At 34.3% G+C, this 16,682-nt stretch overlaps 1 protein-coding gene across 1 annotated transcript in view; it reads left to right on the forward strand.

The window, feature by feature from the left end:
- LOC134278250 (heat shock 70 kDa protein 14-like) overlaps nucleotides 1-8,987 on the forward strand; it is a 40,288-nt gene extending 31,301 nt beyond the window's left edge. Inside the window, exon 14 of the mRNA XM_062760568.1 lies at nucleotides 8,467-8,987. Coding sequence (XP_062616552.1) covers nucleotides 8,467-8,545 — 79 coding nt within the window. The 3' untranslated portion in view covers nucleotides 8,546-8,987. The remainder of the gene's footprint in view (nucleotides 1-8,466) is intronic.
- Nucleotides 8,988-16,682: the final 7,695 nt, after the last annotated feature.

Here is a 16,682-nt window from a genome sequence, read left to right on the forward strand (position 1 = left end):
ACTACTTCAAAACTGTAGACCGTAGAGGCATGAAACCTTCACTTATGTCTCAAGGGTCTTTAGGCACACCTTCATTGTATAAGTACTAAAGGATCTAATGACCCCTTATATGAGTTATTGCCCTTTAACTTCTTTATACTTACTATTAAACCTTATATCTTGAAAACTATAAATGGTAGAAGCATGGGGTTAATTGCAATGTGTCCCTTAACCTTTGACCTTGAAAAATTTTTCAAGGTCAAAGGTCAAGGTCATTTCAAAAAAAAAATTTTTTTTTTTACATTTTCATTTTTTTTCAAGCCATTTCCCTTAAAATTAAATTTAGAGTGTAAAATATAAAACTATAAGAAATTTAAAAAGGTGGAAAGACCTCTTATTGTTCTATGAACAATAAGTCTCCTAGTTAAGGTCTTCCGTTTCCAACGGAAGACCTTATTGTTTTCGTTCGGTTTCTTTTTCCCTATTATTATTATTTTTTTCTTACCGATTTTTGTGCACGCGAGTTCTCGGAAACGGCTCGGTCGATTTTTATGAAACTTTCAGATCTAATAGATATTGATTTGAACCTTATTGGAAATTTTTTATATTGATGACGTCACTTCTGATCGTGAGATATGGACGATTTTCTGATTTTCAGAGGGTCGGCTTGTCCAGGAAACTCCTCCAAAACGACTTGAGATATTGACTTAAGATTTTCAGTGAAAGTAAACGAAGGTTTAGTGAATTGTAATTGGGTCTCAAAATCTTTCTAGCGCAAAAGGCGCCGGAGCTCGGTAGAGCCCAAAAAAATGTCTCAGAAACATCTCACAAAATTTGACGTATTCTATTTCATATCTTTACACCTGTTCATAATTTGTTAAAGCATATTGAAGAAAAAATTTGTAAAATAGTAAGACCTTTCATTTGATATCAAGAAAATGGAGATGACCCCTCAAATTAGGGGCTCAGAGGGGTCAAAAGTCTTTTATCTATAACTCTCTAATGATCAATATTTTGTTATACATTATTAAGACAAAAGTATTTATCATAACAATTAGCAACAAAATATGATAAAATTTTGATCATATGTTACGTAATTAGGGGTCACAAGGGGCCAGAATGTCAAATTTTTGACGCTTTATATCTAAAAAAGGGGGAATATTTTTATAAGCAGTATTGAACAAAAGATGGTCAGAATAATGTTCTAAATAATATGCATACTTTGAATTTTTTGTAAAACTGACCCATTAAGGACTTTTAGGGTGACCCCTAGATATTTCAATTTAGCATATCTCCACAACAAGTAGAAATCTCTGAATAAGTGTTGAACAAAAAATCTTCAAAATAACAAGACCTTTCATTTGATATTAAGAAAAAGGGGCTGACCCCTCAAATTAGGGGCTCAGAGGGGCCAAAAGTCTTTCATCTTTAGCTTGTTCACGATAAATATTTTGTTGTACATTACTGAAGCAAAAGTATTTATCTTAACGATTAGCAACAAAATATTATAAAATTTTGGTCATAGGTTACATAATTAAGGGTCACAAGGGGCCAGAATGCTAAATCTTTGAGCTTTTATATCTCGAAAAGGGCGAATATTTTGATAAGCAATATTGAACAAAAGATGGTCAGAATAATGTTTTAAACAATATGCATACTTCAAATTTTTGTAAAACGGCCCCATTAAGGACTAAATATTTCCATTCAGCATATCTCCACAGCGAAAAGAAATCTCTGAATAGGTTTTGAACAAAAAATCTTTGAATTCACATGACCGTTTATTTGAAATCAAGAAAAAGGGGCTGACTCCTCAAATTAGGGGCCCAGAGGGGCCAAAAGTCTTTCATCTTTAGCTCATGAATGATAAATATTTTGTAATACATTACTGAAGCAAAGATATTCATCTTAATGCTTTGCAACAACGTTTTATAGAATTTTGATTACATGTTGCTGTTGCGTAATAAGGGGTCGCAAGGGGCCAAAATTCTATATTTTGGATGCTTTACATCTCAAAAAGGAGGAATATTTTAATTACAAGCATATTGAACTAAAGATGCTCAAAATAGGTTGATCTCACTCAGAAAAATTAAATTTAATGATGGAAAACTTAATTTCATTACCTTATTACGAATATCTCAGTCAAAATCACATCTCATCGATAAATTCAACGGAAGACCTACTCGTTGCTCGCAACGAGATCTTATCTAGTTAAGGTCTTCCGTCTTCACGGAAGACCTTATAGTGATTCTACTGTTTCTTCTTATTATTAAGGTCTTCCGTCTCCAACGGAAGACCTTCTTGTTTTCGTTCGGTTTCTTTTTCCCTATTATTATTATTATTCTTCCAACCGATTTTGTGCAAGCGATTTCTCAGAGATGGCTCGTCCGATTTCTACCAAACTTTCAGATCTGAAAGATATTTAATTGATCTTGATAGGTTTTTTTCCTTTTTGATTATCTCACTTCCGGTCGTGAGATATGGACGATTTTCTGATTTTCAGAGGGTCGGCTTGTCCGGGAAACTCCTCCGAAACGACTTAAGATATGGACTTGAGATTTTTAGGGAAAATAGAGGAAGGTTTGTTGAGTTGTAATTGGGTCTCCAAATCTTTCTAGCGCAAAAGGCACCGAAGTTCGGTAGGGCCGAAAAAATGTCTCAGAAATATCTCACAAAATTTGACGCATTTTGTCTCATATCTTCACTCCTGTTCATAATTTGTTAAAACATATTGAAGACAAAATATTCAATATTGCAAGACCTTTCATTTGATATAAAAAAAATAGGGCTGACCCTTCAAATTAGGGGCTAAGAGGGGCCAAAAGTTTTTTATCTATAACTCTCTAATGATCAATTCTTTGTTATACATTATTGATCAAAAGTATTCATCTTAACAATTAGATTATAACTATCTAAGTTGTTTGAAAATTGGCTTATCTGAATTCTAGATATTAATATTTGAAAATCTGAAGCGGGCCCCAGATGGCGGCTGTCTTTGTCAATTCCGCCATTTCGCAATTGGGGTTTATGGAGGCAGCTGAGCGTTTGATTAAACCATTCTGACATACGAATGCATGAAATGTAAACAAAACTACTTGGACTTTCACGTAGTAGTACGTTGCAATTCAGTGTCGATCTTAACACTTAATTTCCGTTTCACTACTTAAGTGTAACTGGGCTAGATACGATATATGTAATGTGTACAAAGACTTTTTAAACGTCGAAATAAAATAAAGGCGATATGAACGTTTTATTTATTTTATTTCATAAAAGTTCAAAGAAAATGCGCGAATATTTACTCCTGGCGTTTGGCGCAAATTATTAATAGTGACCCGCCTTTTAGGATTCTTAGACAGGTGTACTGTTGCAAAAGTATACACACAAGTATATTTAGAGCAGTACTCCCAAAAGCTTAATGGTTTGCGCGTTGGGGATAAAACAGAAAAAGGCGACATGGGTTCAATCCTCTTTGCGACCAAACTTTTGAATCTTTTTCTGTGATATTCATGGCATAAGTAAAGGCCCCTATTTGCTGATTTAACGTATAATCAGTTTCTTGATTTGATAAAGAAGAAATTAAATATCTTTGAATGTCTTAGAACTTTCGCAAGCGTAGGTTCAACGTTTTCTTAAACACTAAAAAATATTCATTTCATTTTCTCATAAATAGGCTGCGCGGGTAATACACATGGTGCCAATGTGCAGGTAAGGTCTTCCCCGTGATGGGGAATGGACCTGTAGAAAACCTTCTCTGGTTCTGCAGAGTCGACTTTTTAGCAAATAAGATGTAGGAAAATGCACGAATATTTACTCGTGGCGTTTGGCGCATATTATTGATAGTGACCCGCCTTTTATGATTCTTAGACAGGTGTACTGTTGCAAAAGTATACACACAAGTATATTTAGAGCAGTACTCCCAAAAGCTTTATGGTTTGCGCGTTGGGGATAAAACAGAAAAAGGCGACATGGGTTCAATCCTCTTTGCGACCAAAATTGTGAATCACTTTTCAGCTCGATTATACGAGATTTTTTTTCCTGAATCGGACGGAAGACCTCTCGTTGCTAGCAACGAGATCGTTTCTAGTTATTATTATTTTTCATTTTTATTTTTTTGACCTTTTCAAATCGCGTTTTCTCGAAAACTACTCAATGAATTTCAGCCAAATTTTCAGGAAATATGTGTTGTACCATGCCATTTTGAAATATGAAAAGAAATTGGAAAAATTCACTTCCGGTCAGGAATTATTGCAAAATTTCATTTTTTCCACTAAAAACCTATTCCGTGAATGTTCTCAGAAACTATAAAAGGTAGGATTCTCAAACTTTCAGATATGATAGAGGTTGGTTTGTAGATGTGTGATAAGAACATTTCGTGTGTCGTCGCCACTTCCGGTCGTCACAGGAAGTGATTGAAAAAGGGTAATTTATTGAACTTTTTTGTTTTTTGACATTTTTCATTGATATTAAAAAGAATAATAGAGACATATTTGAGAATGATAAATATGTAATTTGATTTAGAATCAGAAATTCCTACCTCGAGATATTCGCATTTAAAAATTTGAAGTGGTGGTCCCCAATGGCGTAATGGTAAGCGCGTTGGATTTCCACGCTGGCGACCCGGGTTCCATCCCCCATATGTCCGAAATTTTTTTTATCACTTTTTCATTTCGATTTTACGTTTTTCTTTTAGAATCGGACGGAAGACCTCTCGTTGCTCGCAACGAGTTTCTTTTCTAGTTATTATTATTTTTCTTCTTCCTGGGAAAATTTTGTCCTCGAGTGATCTTGTAAACTATACATCCGACTTAGGTGAAACCTTTTTAGGGTCAGTAGGCATGTTATGTAGAGTTGCCCAACGAAGGTCATTTTGCGCGCACGTGCTTGCAAGAGCACGCACGTGCAACACGTTAAATGGCCAATATAATGTATACTGCAGTAACTTTTCTATTTTTTGATGAAATGCTTTGAAACTCATAATGTAAGGATATATTAGTAGTATAGACAAGAGGACATGGTCAAAATACCAAGATCTCACGCGCATGCACGTGCGCTTTGCTCTGATTGGCTGAAACTAAAGTCTCAATATCTTTCTTGTTTTTTGACGAAATCCTTTGAAAGTTTGAATATAGCCCTGCATTAGGATATGCTACAACATGTTATAAAGCAATTATCATGAAAACACGTGCATGCACGTGCGCTGCAATCTGATTGGCTGAAACTTTAAATAGCTATAACTCCCTTGGTTTTCAACCAAACAGGATGGGATTTGGAACATAGATATATATAATGGACTTCTACAAGAAGGTATGGTCACCATGCACATGCATACACGTGCATGCACGTGCGCTGCAATCTGATTGGCTGAAACTTTAAATAGCTATAACTCCCTTGATTTTCAACCAAACAGGATGGGATTTGGAACATAGATATATAAAATGGACTTTTAAAAAAAGGTATGGTCACCATGCACATGCATACACGTTCGTGTACGTGAGCTGCAATCTGATTGGCTGAAACTTTAAAAAGCTATAACTCCTTTGGTTTTCAACCAAACAGGATGGGATTTGGAACATAGATATATTAAATGGACTTCTACAATAAGGTATGGTCACCATGCACATGCATACACGTGCGTGTACGTGAGCTGCAATCTGATTGGCTGAAACTTTAAACAGTTTTAACTCCCTTGGTTTTCAACCAAACGGGATGGGATTTAGAACATAGATAGATTTAATGAACTTCTACAAGAAGGTATGGTCACCATGCTCATGTATGCACGTGCGTGCACGTGAAATGGGTAAAATCAAAAATAAACTTGAATGAGCGAATTTTTTAATACTTTTGGATTAAATACTTTAAATAATATTTAGTATATTAAAATATATAGATTGTGTAGACAAGATGATATGGTCATTACGTATATGCCTTCACATGCGCACACATGCAATGCTAAAATTTGAATGAGCATGGTACATTTCTGGGTAAACATTGTTAAAATTTCAAATGCATAGAGTTTGTGTTAATAAATGAAGCTTACCGGGAATATGGCACCAAAAGGGAGTTGGGGAGCGTTTGGGGAACATCTGTAACGGTCCCCGTTACAATTAGCACTAGTTCCTTTCTTTTTTTTTCCGGAAATTTAGGCAATTTTCAACTTAGTTAGATTTTTGTCCATACCTTGAATAAAGAGATGAACAGTTTGTCGGTGCAACTCCTCATAAACCGCTGCATAGAATTTAATCAAACTTTGCAGTTATTTAGGACACAATGTGTAGATATGCATATTACCAGAAAATTCTGATTCCTTTGTTGATTCCAGGAATTTCGGCACTTTTCATCTTAGATTTTTTGCCATATCTTGAATATAGAGATGAGAAGTTTAGCGCATTTCCTCATAAACAGCTGCACAGAATTTGGTCAAACTTTGCAGATATTTAGGACACAATGTGTAGATAAGCATAGTATCAGGAAATTCCGATTCTTTTATTATATCTGGAATTTTCAGCACTTTTCAACTTAGATTATTGTCCATACCTTGAATAAAGAGATGAACAGTTTGGCAGCATAACTCCTCTTTAACCGCTGAACAGAATTTGGTCAATCTTTGCAGATATTTAGTACACAGTGTACATAGAAATGGACAGTTTTTCAGCGCAATCCTCGTAAACCGCTGCACAGAATTTTGTCAAACTTTGCAGACATTTAGGACACAAATGTAGATGTGCATCAGGAAATTCTGATTTTAATTTCAAATTCAATGAGACTATTTTTGTATTTTTTTTAATGCAAGGGTACCAGTTTCTTAGTTTGATCATTATGGCTACAGGATCACACAACTTCATTCATTTTTTAAAAACAAATTTGGCACAAAAAGTAACATTCCGCAAATGCGCCCAACTATGATCCACCATCAGATTGTTCAAGAGTTGATTTAAATATCTATGCCCTATAATTTACATAAACGAAAGTCAAATAAGGTTTGGTACGACTTTTCTGGATTTAGGGCATCCATGGACATTTAAAAATATTCAATTGTTTCAAATCCATGCTGATTTAGGTGATGATTAACATGCGTTTTAATTAGAAATATCCACTAATTTCTAACTCTTACCAAAAGAGAACGATTTGGTAATATATTCTAAAGTAAAATGGCACATAAAAAGGGCCCATTAAGCATTGCCTAAGTGCACTTGTCCTTTCATACACTAATACATGTACAAGTTTTCATGTTGCATTACTAATATACCTTTGGTGGGGCATTCATGTCCTATGGACATATTTTGGGTTTAAATACATGTTTATATAATTATAATTATTAAACAAATTGTTTAACAAAGAAAAACATAAGTCAGAATTTTTTGGGAGATTTTTCATTATTTCTTCATATGTATCAATATGTGTATTGTCCTCACACAGAATTGATATCTTGAAATATCATCCTAGCCCTAGTCAACAGGTTGACCAAAGAATTTTATATTAAGAAATACCTGGTCCAAACTTAATAGGATGACGCATTGAAGAATGCAAACTTTCAAACCCAGATTATTTCAGATTCTGTATCTGACCTACATGTGTATATGTATATTTTCCAGATATTAAGTGAGTTTGTTTTATCCCCTCCCAAGTAACATCAAGTCCTACCTAACGTGCAGAAATGCACATTTAAATAAATTTAAATTATGGGAGGTTTAAATTGACTTACTTTTAGATAAAATTTGTCAAGATGAACGTTGTAATCTTTAATTGCTTATTTTTGAACTTGCGATGAATACGTTTACTGAATCTTTTCAACAGAGTACTAATTTTTTTATCTTGACCTTCTGTATGACCTTGACCTGAATTATCCTTATTCGGCATTGTATTTCAGTAAAAGAAAATTAATCAACACATTTACATCATACTTAAAGTTTATTTAAACTCTAGAAAAAAATTGAAAGCTATTCAGGTGTGTCAAAATTTTCTTACCTTACCCTTCCCCTGGAACGACCTAAATATTTCAGTAACTTTTTTGCATTTAGCACAGTTGGAAGAAACTGTTCATATAACATTGTATTTTATTTAAATTTTAAACACCATTACTAAATCAAATGGGTCTTAATCTTTTGACCTTGACTTCACCTCTAAGGCATGTTTACTTAATTGACCTTTTTTACTGACCTAATTTTCTGACGTATGACTTTTCCATGGCTTTGAACTGCATTTTTGAAGATATTTAAATTCAAGTTTGTTTAAAAAGAGGGGCATTGCTTAAATTATGATTACTTAAAAAGAATGGTGGAGAGGAAATTTCTGTTAGCACAGGGATAATGTGCTTATTTAATTAGTATAACCTGACATTGATCACTGTGGATTTAAAAGGTTATATTCCAATAGGAAGAGTCTAAGTAATCTGACCTTTTAGCACATGCACATGAACTAGTATTATGAAAACAACATAACATGCATGTATATTCCAACATTTCTGTATTTAATAATATTTTTACATTTCAGTGAAGGATCATTACATATAACATGCCGTGAGGAGACATCACAACAGATGGAGCAGATTACATTAGATGTCTGCGGCTGATCTGTAATGGACACGCTCAGGGATAGTTGTTATTTCCTGAAAATGGACAAGCCATATTTGTGTATATGTGCTCTATGTGGTTGTCATAAAACAGATTTGCTCAAGATGAAAGAAAGTTGTGAAAAAGCTGTCTATCCTATAGTATGGATTTGAGATAAGGATATTCCAAGCTTTTTCCATGTTTTCCTGTTCTAATGCAGCTTGGAATTTTGACACCCAAGAACTGAAATCTGAAAACAAATACAAAATCAACAGTCCAATAATGGATCTCCTTTGTTGAAACCTTTTAATTTCTGTGAATTTATTTTCTTTTACCGGCGTATTTTGTTTTGAATCTGTCATAAGTATAGTTAGCTTATATTACAAATAATTTTGCACAGGAATACCAGGTATATATTTCTATGAGGAAGTCAAAATAATTAAATAAAATCTTTAAAAGTTGGTTTATAACCATAAAGTGTTATTTTTAAGCTTGTGTGTTTTTACTCATCTATTAAGCTGAAAGTTCAAGTGTGCTTACTGAAAAGTTGTCAAGGGTCCAAACATTTGCCTATTCACCCCTATTTTTCCCAATTTCAACATTTTCTGAAGACCTACATGTCTATTTTTAACCAAAGTTAATATGAAACATCCCTTGTTAAAATGTAAAGCATGCATCCCTATCAAGGGGACATATTCCAGAAAAGGCAAATATAGGGTGGGATCATTCATAAATCTTCCAAAGTACTCCTTGCCCTGTAAAGCTAAAGTGGAAGGTTTATAGTTTAGATTATTAATTGTTCAAATCATCTCTTGGGATCAAAATAATGAATATTATGTGAGGATGTTTCCATATACCTGGAAAATATGACCAATCATGACTGCATTTCTTCAGATTTATTTATAAATAAGTAGTTTTGGTAATAAGTACCAGTTAACCATCAAACAAAGCAAGTATCAGTTAGTAAAACTGCTATTCGGTTACTCGCATAGAAAACATTTTACATAGTAAATACACAGAAAATGAATGTCATATTGTTTTTAAATGTATACTGTCTTACACATTTTCCTAATGTAAGGTACCATCAGAAATTTATTTAGTGGCTCTAGTAGATCAAATTGTTTTGATTAGTTTTCTCCATTTTTTTTTTATAATTGAAAGCTTTGATTGCCGGGGGTTTACAACTTTTGAAGACCCGAGTCATAGTTGCCTCATTTAATAATTTCTGATGAATCATGAGATGCTGCCACAGAAATATAAAGCTTTGAGTTTTTTTTAATGAACAGCTGATTCAAAATCTGTTAAATTACCTAGGCTTAAAATATTATTTGGAAATTACTGGACACTCCACAATTTAACTAGTACATTGTAATTACAAACTAGGTAAAAATTATTCTCCTTGGATATGTTTCGGGGGATGAAAAGGAAAACATAACAAAATTATGATCAACGACATATATATTTAGTAGGGGGTAGGGGGGGGGGGGGGTGATGATCTCAAAAATTTAGAATCTACACTACCCCAACAAGCTTCCACATAAGTTTCAGCTTTTCTGCTCCAGTGGTTCTTGAAAAGATTTTTAATAGCCCCGCTCTGTTTTTGCATTTTCTCAATTATCTTCCCTTGGAAGGGGCTTGACCCTTAATTTAAAACCTGCTATATTCATGGGATACTTTTGTGCAATGGGAAATTGAAATGTGAAAAGTTAACAAATGGATAGTCAGACATTGGGTGACCAGAAAAGCTTACTTGAGCTTTCAGCTCAGGTGAGGCTAATAACTTCAGATGACCTAAATGATACTGGTACTTTAATTTGGAATCATTAGATTTCATGGTGATACAATTTTCACAAAGGTTTATTCTCTATAAGGCCGTTTTTCGGCCTACAATGACTCCAAAATTTCAAAATATATTTTTTCCTTTAAAAACTGTATGAATCATCGAACTAAAGTTTAAATTTAATGCCACAGCTTGTTTGGTCACTGGTCCTGTAGTATTTTTTATGATATGGGGTCTCAAAGTGATGTACCATCGCTCCGTAATAACATTAGCGCAATGGGAAAACATGAGAGGGTTGAGGTGTTTGACAACTCCTACACATGTCATAACCACCTTTAACCAATACCAAAATTTAAATATAAACTTTTCAAAACTATGAAAATTCACCAGAAAAAAATGAACTTGGTTAAAGGTGGTTATGACATCTAAATAAAAACTTTATCTTTATTTTTAGTAATAAGTAGAGAAAAGGAATCTACTCATTATGGATGCTATCAACCTATGTGGATTATTTTTTCTCGTTAATTTTTATTTAGAGTGACATTTTCTGTGGCTACAATCAGAATTAAAAGAAAACATGTAATTTTCCTAGGGAAAAAATTGAGATTGATGTTAGAAATATATAATCAAAGACCTGAAAGGACTGGGAGACATAAATTAAATTCTTGCTCTACTTATGGTGATTAAGTAGAGTCAGTTAGGAGTGAAGTAATACTTTTCTTTTTTATGTACATTTTATGCATTATATGACGCAAATTATTTTGTTTAATTTCCCTCTCATATCTCTTAATACATATTTGTAAAGGTACACCCGTTTGTTATATTTTTTTGTGGTTGTACAAAGATACTAAGTAAATTTATATGATCTGTGTTATTTGTTTAAAAACGGTTACTGGTATGAAAAATACCTTTCATAATGGGGTTTCTCGTCCCAGCCTGCCAGAGAGACGCTCATATTTTCTCCGTATGAGTGAGACAGGGTCGAAGTAATGTACGTTATCTGGATGCTGAGGTGAACTTCATCTGCGGATTTGGGGAGCCAACACGCATCTTTGGTAGCATTACAAGCTTCGAGAACTGCGGCTCTGGCTAAGCAAACCAGTATTCAGGGGAATCCTTCCTGTTTGGAAGTTGCAGAAACCTGCTTGATCGTAGACATACTGAAGCTCACTAAATGGGTAGTGGAAGGAGCTGTTGAAAATCTTGCGGGTTTATATGGAGTGCCGGTGAGCGGGAGGGACAGTGTCCTGGCTTTTATTGCCTCAGCCGTGCTGAGAACGCAATCCGGACCTGGATAGGGGCAAATACCCTTTTTCATACTTATGGAATCCTATAAAGTTCAGCAATACCTTATCTGTTGCATTTGCAACCAACGACTACGTAGTTCATCAGGTTCAAGATATATCAAAGAGACTACCAACAAAGAACTCTATGATTACATCAAGTCAAAAATAAATTATCAGGCAGACGAATCCGGATATTTACTTGTAATAAATTCCGAATGGCGTATTACCACAAACGAACGACAAAACAAGAATGAAAGCGAAGAGAATGATACTGACGGAGGAACCCCAGGATGCTCATCCTTTGGTACACAAGGTTATCAAGTTAGAAGTCCCTCGTAGTATGTTTTCACATGCAGTGTCAATTTTGTAATAAACGAGAAAATCTCGTTGTGATAAATGAAGACATGAGGACAAATTCTTTCATAGAAACTGGTATAATCATACCAGAAGGTACCAGATGTTGCCAGAAACGTTTAAGTGAGGGTGGGTTAAAGGAAGAATGCAAAAAGATGCTCTCGAAGGTGACAGATCATACCATGTTCAACAGAACAGATCTAATGACTTTGTTGTACAATGTTCTCATGAATGTGCTGAACAAGCCGAAAGGAATCAACTTTGATAACCCTCTTGGACTATCAGACACCGATTATGTCCATTTCACAGGTCTCTCTAAACAACAATTTGATAATTTTGTAGCACACCTTCCATCACTGAGAAATAATTCAGTCAGATCAGCTAGAACATGTTTAGGGCTTTTGTTAACAAAACTGTGTACAGGGATGTCCCTTAAAGTGATGAGCAATATGTTCCAGATACCTAATGTACAGTACATATCAAAAGCAATCCACAGTGCAAGGGCTGTGCTAATGAAAGAATTTGTTCCCCAGTATCTGGGCACTCAGCATGTTTCTACGGACGAATTTATTAGAGAACACACAAGTCCTTTTGTAAAGCAATTATTTGCAGATGGTGAAGATGTTGCAGCCCTTGTTGTAGATGGCACATACATTTACATAGAAAAGAGTTCAAACTACAGTTTCCAGCGCCGAACATACAGTGCTTACAAAAGCCGACCGCTCCTAAAGCCAATAATGATAGTGGGTACTGATGGTTACATACTAGATGCGATTGGTCCTTATTTAGCAGATGGACGCAATAATGGTACTTCAATTTTAACCAGTATCATGAAGAATGATACCGAACGATTGAAAACTTGGCTTTAAGATGGAGACATATTTGTTCTGGACAGAGGATTAAGAGATTGCAGGGATTTCTTACAACAAATGGGTTTTCGAACACAGATGCCTTGCTACTTAGAAAAGGGGAAAAAACAGCACTCTACTGAAGAAGCAAACGAGTCAAGAATGGTAACAAAAGTACGTTGTGTTGTCGAGTCAGTGAATGGAAGGGTGAAGCGATGGAAAGCTTTGGGTCAAGTGATGCCAAATACACAGATTACGTATGTATTGTATGTGCATTGTGCAATAAGTACAGACCTCCGATTAGAAATTCTGAATTTGAGGACACTGAGCTGGCAATTTTTGTCATTCCTATCAAAGACAACTAATGAGTTAGAAAAACGGGTGGAAAATGAAAAGCTTGCAGCTAAAAGAAGTGTATGGGAGTCAGTTGATGGATTTGATATGGAGGATTTCCCTCGTCTTTCAGAGAATGATATTAGAGATATTACCGTTGGGGTATATCAAATAAAGCAGGCAAAGGCTTATACAATAGAACATATATCACCTGAAGGGAAATATGTATTATTTGTACACAAACAAGAGGATGGTCTATTGAAGGCCAAGTTACAATCAAGACAGTTCTTCGAAAACGTACATACTATGGATTTCATGATTGTGAGAAAAGAAATCCAATAACAGGCTGGTATTGCCAGTGTAAATCAGGAGCTCGCACATTAGGCTGCTGTGCTGTGGTATTTGTCCTTCCAGCGCCATCAAGATAGTAAGTTAGTACCACGACCACTCTTTGATTATACAAAAGACGCAGCGGATTGTGACTGGTTGTCTGAAGATGATCCAGAGTAAATGTATCTATTTACTTTAATTTGGATCATGAAATACAGAAGTTTTCGTTCTTTTTAATTTAGAATAAACCTAATTTTAAATATTTTTATTCGATACGTGATTTTAATTCGTTTTCAGAAATTTTTAATACCCCGTTTAATACGTACACTTAGGACAATTAGCAATTCCTATTCAATGAATATTTATATGATACCTGTCAACTATATGAAAATTAATAAAAAAAAATTATTCTTTACGAATTTACTTTTATTCATATAAATAAAAAGAATATTTTAACTCTATTATTTTTTAGCAATAATCGCTCATTTGGATGGTCTAAATACAAACTGCGATGCAGGTTTTCTTGGCTAAACCACATTATTACAGGTTATTCGATACCACATTTTTAATCCGGGTTCTTATATGAAATATAGGTAAAATATGTATATAAATGACACACAATAACAATTGTTTTAAAGTATTTTTGATAAATAAATGATAATAAGAGATTTACTTTTGCCATAAGGTAAACATTTTCTAAAGATTTAAAGTCAAAATATGCAAAATGTTAATGAATATTAATTTACATCATGTTTTATTAATGTAAATATTATTTTCTACATTTTTTACATTTAAATTTCAAAAATAATATATTAACTTCATATTAATATGACTTATTCTACATAATCTCAAAATTTATGCATAAAAATAAAGTTTAAATAGACATACCCTCAATATTTTTAAGATTGACCGCCATTTTTAATTTATGAATCACGTGATTCACATGATAGGTGTTGGGAAAAGATAGTCAAAATCATATAATAGAAGGATTAAAATAACATAATAACATGTTTTTAGATAATTTCATCGTAGGCCGGAAACCGGCCTTATAGAGAATGAACCTTTAAACGTCCTCCACAAGATAAACTATGGTAGCAAAGTTAAATTTCCTTTAAGCAATTCACAACAAGAGGCCCACGAGTCTTATAGGTCACCTGAGTATCATGTAAGAACTTTCCAACGATTGAATTTGGTTCGTGTTTTAATCCAGAGGCCATGAAATTCACAATTTTGAAAGAGGCAACATTGCCTGTCATAACTATACACTTACTTTGGATACTTAATACAAAATTTTGGAAATTTTATCATAAATTTTATTTCATCATAAATGTGTTGATTAATACCAAAGAGCAGTTTTCAAAGCATTAATTTATTTTCAGGGTATGTAACCCCCCTCCCCCTGTCCAAGTACTCCTGACCCAGGGACCCTGGAATTGGCCGTTTTAAAGGAGGCAGCTTTCTTAATTATAAATATGGACTTAGATTATTGGCATAATACCCAGGAGCACAGGAAAAGATTCTCAAAGAATTCATGCACTTTCACTATAAGTCATATAAACATTAGAGCCCTGCCCTAACACAAGAACCCCAAACGCAGGGGCCCTGAAATTCACATATCTTATAGAAGCATCCTTCCTGATCATACAGTAACTGTGTATATAGTTCATTAGTTTAATATCCAGGAGCAGAAAAGATAAGGTCAATACTGATATTTTTGTGAATGATTAACACATCAGGTTCATTATCAACAGTCCATATTTTGTCTATTGTGACCTCACCCTACTCCCATTTGGAGAATGTAGAATCTACACTACCCCAGGATGCTTCCACACAAGTTTCTGATTTTTTTCTGCTCCAGTGGTTCTTTTAAGAGACTTGCTTTTTTAAAAAAAAAATCCTATGTTTTGCCCATATATTTCTGAATCTATGTAAAACTTAGATTCCCTATTGTGGCCCCACTCTACCCCTGAGGGTCAATATTTTAACAGTTTAGAATAAACACTGTCCAAGAATGCTTCCACATAAGTTTCAGCTTTTCTAGTCAAGTGGTTCTTGTGAAGAAGATTTTTCCTATATATTTCGATGTCAAACTTTGATTCCCTATTGGGCACCCCCTACCCCTTTAACAGTTTAGAATCCAAACTACAAACATTTTCACTTAGTTTCAGCTTTTCTGGCACAGTGGTTCTTGAGAAAAGGATTTAAAGATTTTTCTCATATATATTTCAATGTTAAACTTGGACTCCCTGTTGTGGCCCAACCCTACCTCCGGGGGTCATGATGAACAATTTAGAATCTAACCTATACAAGGATGCTTCCAAGTGAGTTTAAATCTTTTCTTGCCCATTGGTTCTTGAGATTTTTTCATGATTCTACCTTATTTTTGTCTTTTCTTGATTATCTCTCCTTGTAAGGGGACTTGGCCCTTCATTTTAACAACTTAAACTCCCCTTCACCCAAGTATGCTTTGTACCAAGTTTTGATAATATTGGTCCAGTGGTTATTGAGAAGAAGTTAAAGATGTGAAAAGTTTAGTACAGATGGATGGACGGACACACGGTGGAATTGTGATCAGAAAAGTTCGAGCTTACAGCTCAGGTGAGCTAGAAATGTCCAGATTACAGCTGACAACCAGTATAATAGATAGTCGTAACTTTTCTACCTTTTGATGAAATGTTTTGAAACTCAGAATATAAGTATATATTAGTAGTATGAAAAGGCGACATGGTCAAAATAGCAAGATCTCGCGCATGCACGTGCGCTTCGCTCTGATTGGCTGAAACTAAAGTCTCAATATCTTTCTTGTTTTTTATTATAATCCTTTGAAATTTTGAACGTAGTCATACATTATGAAGATCTATAGTATTATTATAAGAATTATCATGAAAGCACGTGCATGCACGTGTGCTGCAATCTGATTGGCTGAAACTTTAAATGCCTATAACTTTCTTGGTTCTCAACAAAACGGGGTGAAATTTAGAATATGAATTAAATAGGTATAATAGATTTCCACATTATGCTACTATCAAAATTGAATGCAAGGACGTACATGCACATGTGGAAAAAATGAATATTATACTTGAAAAATGGTAACACTTATATTTGTATTAATTTTTTTTTAATTTTCAGTATATAAAGATATTTTTATCGTTTAGCCAACATGCCATGATCATCTTGCATATGTATGAATGTGCGTGCGCATGCCAAACGTTAAATGACATATGGT

This window comes from Saccostrea cucullata, unplaced genomic scaffold (assembly GCF_032062105.1).
Source record: "Saccostrea cucullata isolate Sc308-1 unplaced genomic scaffold, CSIRO_AGI_Scuc_v1 ctg853, whole genome shotgun sequence".
In the NCBI taxonomy this organism is placed as follows: Eukaryota; Metazoa; Mollusca; class Bivalvia; order Ostreida; family Ostreidae; genus Saccostrea; species Saccostrea cuccullata.